This window comes from Rutilus rutilus, assembly GCF_951802725.1.
Source record: "Rutilus rutilus genome assembly, chromosome: 7".
In the NCBI taxonomy this organism is placed as follows: domain Eukaryota; kingdom Metazoa; phylum Chordata; class Actinopteri; order Cypriniformes; family Leuciscidae; genus Rutilus; species Rutilus rutilus.
Window position 1 is genome coordinate 40,902,362 of NC_140221.1, and position 6,597 is coordinate 40,908,958.

The 6,597-nt window shown below is 37.2% G+C and overlaps 1 protein-coding gene across 1 annotated transcript; it reads left to right on the top strand.

Moving 5' to 3' along the window:
• Positions 1–316: 316 nt before the first annotated feature.
• snrnp27 (small nuclear ribonucleoprotein 27 (U4/U6.U5)) lies at positions 317–6,363 on the top strand. The gene is made up of 6 exons (XM_084415398.1): positions 317–529; positions 1,185–1,305; positions 1,463–1,575; positions 5,152–5,231; positions 5,664–5,728; positions 6,048–6,363. The coding sequence occupies exons 1-6, from the start codon at positions 487–489 to the stop codon at positions 6,100–6,102; spliced, it is 477 nt and encodes a 158-aa protein (XP_084271524.1). The 5' UTR covers positions 317–486; the 3' UTR covers positions 6,103–6,363.
• Positions 6,364–6,597: the final 234 nt, after the last annotated feature.

Here is a 6,597-nt window from a genome sequence, read left to right on the forward strand (position 1 = left end):
TCAAGTCTCTTTTTTTTTTCCTACTATGGAAGTCAAGGGCTACCATCAACTGTCTTGATGGCTACCAAAATATATTTTTAGTTCAACAGAAGAAACTCATACATACAGGTTTGGAACAACATGAGGGTGAGCAAATGATGACAGAATTTGAATTTCTATAGGTGAACTAACCCTTTTACTTTAAAGAGCTTGCTTTCAAGTACAAATATGTTGCAACCAGTTCATATTTGATGTTAATGTATTTCCGAAGTATTTAACTGAAAAACAAATACATAATGGTTTTATTTTCATTTGACATCGCAACTACATTCACTAAGGGGCGTAATGTGTGATAGGAACTATTTTCAAGGAACCCTTGAAGGCTTCCGGATTGCTTTTTGTGGCGCACAGTTGATGGCGACCTGCAGACGTTTGATTCTGGAAATTTCTGCAAGTTTGTGAAAGCGCTGTTTGAAAGAAAGGAGTTAGCTTCATATTAATCTAATAATGGTGAGAAGCAGGAGCCGAAGTCCACCACCACCACGACGAGGTTTGAATTCAATTATTGCTTTAAATATATTGATGGTAACTTAACGTGTGACTGGCTACTGTTGTTAACGTCGCATCTGGCGCACCAAAAAAAAAAAACGGATCAAATTATACTTGTACTTATAATTATACACATTCTTCTTCTTCATCAAGCTCTTTCTACGAGTTGATATTTTTTACAGCCCAATGTAATACAGATAATCATTTTACAAGTGGAAGTATTAAACTAGCATTAGCCTATAGCATTTAATTGGTTTCTTAACTGTATCTTTTTAGGTCACATTGATTTTTTTCTTTTTTTCTTTGACTGTTATTTATTAACATCTTGTTATTACTAACTATAAGAGATTTATTTTGTTCTTAAATGTTTATTTCACAAACAATGCAAAAAATGGAGAGAAAATTAAAATAATCTGGTTAGTGTAGTAGTTCCATTGGATATTATTTGTATCATGGTAATTATTCAGTTTTGCTTTTTTAAACACTGGTTGACCTCATCCTAATGCTTAATTATAGTTAAGTTTTTGAAGAACCAGATGAAGGGTACAATGGACTTTGCAGGCAGCTGGCAAATTTAAATATTCAAACATAAAGGTTATTTTACTTTTTTTGTTCCAACCTTTTGTTGGTAACGGCTTTGTGGTTTCTCATTCCAGAGAGACGGCGTTCACGCTCGTCTTCACGAGATCGTGAGAGGAGGCGCAGGGAGCGCGAGAGGTCCCGGGACAGAGACAGACGAAGGTCGCGCTCACGCTCCCCCCAAAGGCGCAGATCCAGGTGAGCTTGTGGCATCAGACACTAGCTGTACACACATTTGATTAGTGTCGAACATAACAGGCCTGTGAATCTGGTTAGATAAAAAGTGGAGCTCTGGGCTCAATGTTTAGTTTTTGATAACCCCTCCTCCAGCTGTGTGCCTGTCTTTTTTATGTAGGTCTCCACGGCGACACCGCTCCTCATCTCTGTCTCCAGTGCGGCAGAAGGACAGACGGGACGATGACAGGAAGGAAGTTAAAGACAAGCCGGCAAAGGTCCATCAGATATCAGGTGCAGCACTTTATTTTATCCTACAATAAAATTACTGCAGTGAAGTTAGCATCACCCTGATTCCCTTGACACAAAAACAATAGGATTTTTCCATTGACGTTTGGATTATTGCAGAAAACAAGCTCTGTGACCAACTAAAGTTTATTCTCACACGTTTAGCCACTCGTTAGCAACCACCTTTTTCAAGATGTAAAAGCTTTAAAGGGTTAGTTCACCCAAAAATGAAAATTCTGTCCTTAATTACTCACCCTCATGTCGTTCCAAACCCGTAAGACTTTCGTTCATCTTCAAATGAAGATCTTTTTGATGAAATCTCAGCGCTTTCTGTCCCTTCATTGACAGATACGCAAAAGCTTAACAAGTTCATAAAGAGATTGTAAAACTAATCCATATGAATTGAGTGGTTTAGTCCAAATTTTGAAGACTCGATCACTTTATATGATGAACAGATTTAATTTAGGCTTTTATTCACATATAAACATTCATCAACTCACACATCAGTTGTGGTAGACGGAAGCTCAAGCATGTTGAGCTTCTGTTTATGTTCGCTGATCAATGTTTAAATGAGAATAAAAGCCTAAATTAAATTTTATGTAGTAGAATAAAATTAAAATATCTTAAGCTTGTGTTCACCACAGACCTTATTTCTGGTATTTATCCAAAAACCCATTAACTTCAGAATGATGGAAGCGAAAGTGCTAAAATGCAAACTCGTTTCTGGGTTTTAGCCTACAAAAATACTTTCTGTTATGATAGTCATTGTGTCAGATAATTAATTATTGTGTCACGGACAAGAACATGCCAGACTACAACATTCCCAACTAATCATCGCTTGCCGTCCTTAACTACCTCCTTGATGTCATCGAGAAGGCGGAACTAGTGCCTAGAAACGAGTGTAAACAAACAACGGCTGCGGAATCGCCGGGTTTGTGTACTGGCTGTCTTGTCATCAGAAAGACCAAAAAAATAAAGAAAATTGCACAATTCCACCTAGCAGCTAGCCTGGCAAGCCAGACCTACATCAAGATGTTAGGTCTGGCAACTCGCCATTGGCACGGCTCAATCCGAGGGGCGGGATAAACGGTTGTCTCTCAAAATCCCTCTGCACGCAATAGGATAACGCTACAACCAATCAGAGCAACGAAGAAGGCTAGTTGGTATATTAAACTTTTGCCCTATCCAGTCGGCAAAACTCCGAACACATCTTCCTTTTTTAAAAATGACTTAAGTGCCGTTCTTTGCTCTTTTCTCAAAGAAAAGCTTAACTCCAAGTCCTCCAGAGTCGCCGGCCAAAGCCGATTCGAAAGACCGCTGTTCGCCAGCAGCAGCAGCCAATCTTTGTTTTCAAGTAGCAGGGAACTGTCGCAACTCTGTCGTCATTATGTTAAGCCCGCCCCGCCTACTCTATACACGATGTGATTGGCCTGACCTGAGTTTGGTTTTTCCAGCTCGAAAGTCAACGGAGAGTTGTTAGACCGCACTGGCTGCAAAATAAATGTTGCTGCCGCTAGGGCACGTCTAGATTTCTAGGCTACCTAGCAGCACCAAACACCATCATCTCTCTCTCTATCGTTTCGCCATGTTTGAAAGCTGTGTACGGAAAAGCTTCTCTGCTCCTATTGGTCAATGTCACAGATGTAACAGAACTTGTCATGAAACATGCTTAAAATTTTTTTTTTTTTTTTTTTCACTATGAGACACTATAGAGCTGGTAAGTCCCGCCCATCCGTAAAACCCCGCTGGACCTCTAGGTTGAAAAATCGTCAATGCAAGTGAATGGGAGAAAATAATTATTTTCTGGTCCCGTTTGAATTGTGCCATGAATGTGAACATATGTTGTCTGTGAATTTTTTATATAATTTTTCATGTTACGAGTTTGACAGTATATGGTATGATTCTTCGGCTAGCAGTTGTGGAAAAGGCATAACGAGAAAGACTACATGTTGCCTATGTGACGTCACCCCATAAAGTTGACTTACCCGTGGTTTTCGTGATTTTGTCCTCTCCCTGAAAGAAGGCGGTGAAGTGCACCAAAGACACAGCCATGTTTAGCGGGATCCGTGAGCTAGTGTCCGTGTGCGAATGGTGGTGACGTTTCAAACTCGTTGAAAGCAGCGAAGAGTTGTAGTCCACAAAGTGCCCTCACACAAAGTCTAACCGTATCAAACTTCTACCCGCTAAATTGTAGCATTCTTCACACGAAAAATTATATAAAAAATTCACAGACAACATATGTTCACATTCATGGCACAATTCAAACGGGACCAGAAAATAATTATTTTCTCCCATTCACTTGCATTGACGATTTTTCAACCTAGAGGTCCAGTGGGGTTAGCGGAAGGGGCGGGACTTACCAGCTCTATATGAGATAATAACAGTCAATTCTTGCATCCTCTGCACCCATTGTAGTTTATAAATCACCACAACACCGTCAAATAAATTGTGCCACAGTCGGGCTGATATCGTGTAGTCTGAACTCGGCATTATCTACATCTTTGGATTTTCCAAATTAGAACTGTTTAAACGGTCTAAGCAAAATGATATACATAAACTTTTTTTCAGGAAGGTGAGAAAATAATTTAAAGTCAATGACCCATCAATATTCACTGTTTGCTTAATTAATAAAGTTAAAATATAAAATTTGTCACATACACGTTGTGCATAGGCAGTGAAATGTGTTTTCCCCCCTCAGGTCAGCTACACATTCCCAGTAATGTGCTTGATTCATCAGTTCACGTTATTCCAAAGAAAAAGTAGTCTTTCACAATCATTCATCAAATGTTACAACTTGCTTTGCCTCGGAAATAACTGAACCACACCTAAACCATGCGAAAAATTGTGAATAATGTTTATCAACAAATATTTCCAATAGTTCAACCACAGTAATTTAGTTCCCAATAATGTAATAAAAGTTATGGCAGTAATAGCGAATAACCAAGGCTGCAAAAAAATACTGTAAAAATGGTAATATTGTAAAATATTACAATTTAAAATAGCCATTTTCTATTTGAATATATTTTAAAATGTAATTTATTCCTGCTTTTGATGCAAAGCTGAATTTTCAGCATTATTATTCCAATCTTCAGTGTCACATGATCCTTCAGAAAACTTTCTAATATGCTGATTTTCTGTTTAAGAAACATTTCTTCTCAACAATATTGAAGCCAGTTGTGCTGCTTAATATTTTTTGTGGAAACTGTGATGCATTATTTTTCAGTGAATAGAAAGTTCAAAAGAACGGCATTAATTTAAAATAGAAACCGTTTTTTAACATAATAAATGCCTATACTGTCACTTTTGATCAGTTTAATGTGTCCTTGCTGAATAAAAAACTAGCTGACTCCAGACTGAATGATAGTGTTCATTCTTTAAGATGCTCTCATGCTTGAACATGACCTTCAGCCTACACTTCTCAGTCAAAAACCCTCCTCAAAAGGGTCAAAATACAGAAGTAAAATGGGTTTTGATCTTGAATATATTTTCATTCTGATATCATGATGCTGAGAACAAACTTTGAATGTACCCAGGCATGGCACTTATAAGTTGATGTCCTTTCTCGTCTGATTGCTCGTACAGCTGAGGACATGCAGGGAAAGACTGAAGAGGAAATAGAGATGATGAAACTGATGGGCTTTGGATCCTTTGACAGCACAAAGGTGAGGTCACTTTCTTTACTGCTAAATCATGTTAGAATGCATCTTACAAGAACGACCAAGCGAGATGTTCTTCGCACTTTGTAATAAGTATTTTGTATTGTTGTCAATCACATAGAGTTTAGTATGTTAGTATGCATTGGCCACTGTATTGGCCTTTGGTCATCATGGGCAAAAGTACATACTGTTCCACAAAGCAAAGCTTTAAATGGCAAAGCTGATCATCCCAATAACCACAAGATGGCACAGCTAGACAGAGTGCATGCTAAAAATATTCCTGTTGAAAACCAAATTAACTTGAAAATAAAATCTTAAATATTCTGTGCTGTAATATTCTTATACACTTTCTTTTCTTTTTTTTAAATTAATGCAGAGTTATTTTTACATCATTTAAAAATTAATGTATGGTGTATGATTGTCATTTTTAATCAACAGGGCAAAAAGAAAGAAGGAAATGTTGCTTCGTTTGCAATTAACGTGTCACAGAAGAGAAAATACAGGTCTGTGTATTTACAGTATTTGTTTTCTGAGATTAAATAGTTAATCTGCCTGAACCCCAGATCCTCCACTTGATGATACGAGTTCTGTGATTTGTAATTCCTGGCTTTATTTTGTAATTTTATCCTTTTTTTATATGTATAAACGGCATTTGATTTAAGAAAATTAACTTAAGTTAATATCCCAGCAACAGCACCGTATTTGGCCAATCACCTCTGCAGGTACTGCACAACTAAATGACGAACGTTCTCATTGGTGGGCAGTGATGTAATGTTTTGGTGCAGGAAGGCGATCAATGATGTAATCATATTTCTCTTGCAGGCAATACATGAACAGGAAAGGTGGTTTTAACAGACCCTTGGATTTCATTGCTTGATGGAGTCGTCAGGAACCGTGTTTTAACGACTTTGTCTTTTTGATGAAATGTATATTTCTTTTTCTTCCCTGAGTTTATGTAAATATGTGTTCCAGTGGTTTTTCCATATGTTTTGTTTTTCAGTCGATACCTGTGATGTAAATGTAGTTTAGTTTGTAGTAGCTAATTTTAAAAAGGATTTTGATATTGTGGATACATTTCCTTGAATATCTTATTTAGCAAAAACATTGCAGTACTAAATAAAGGCGAATTCTTGATGAATGATTTTGTCCATTATTTTGTTATTGTGCAATTTTAAAGTAATTGTGTTTATTGAAAAATATATGACAATCAAATTGGCTATCACATATTTTAATGGTGTTTAATTGGTCTAAAAACAACCGAAGAAATAACAATGCCATTGCTATATGTTTAAAACGTACAAATCATGTGAAGTCATTTTAACTATCAGCATGTACAAGGGAGGTGTGTCTGTTATGAGTTCCGGAACATTTG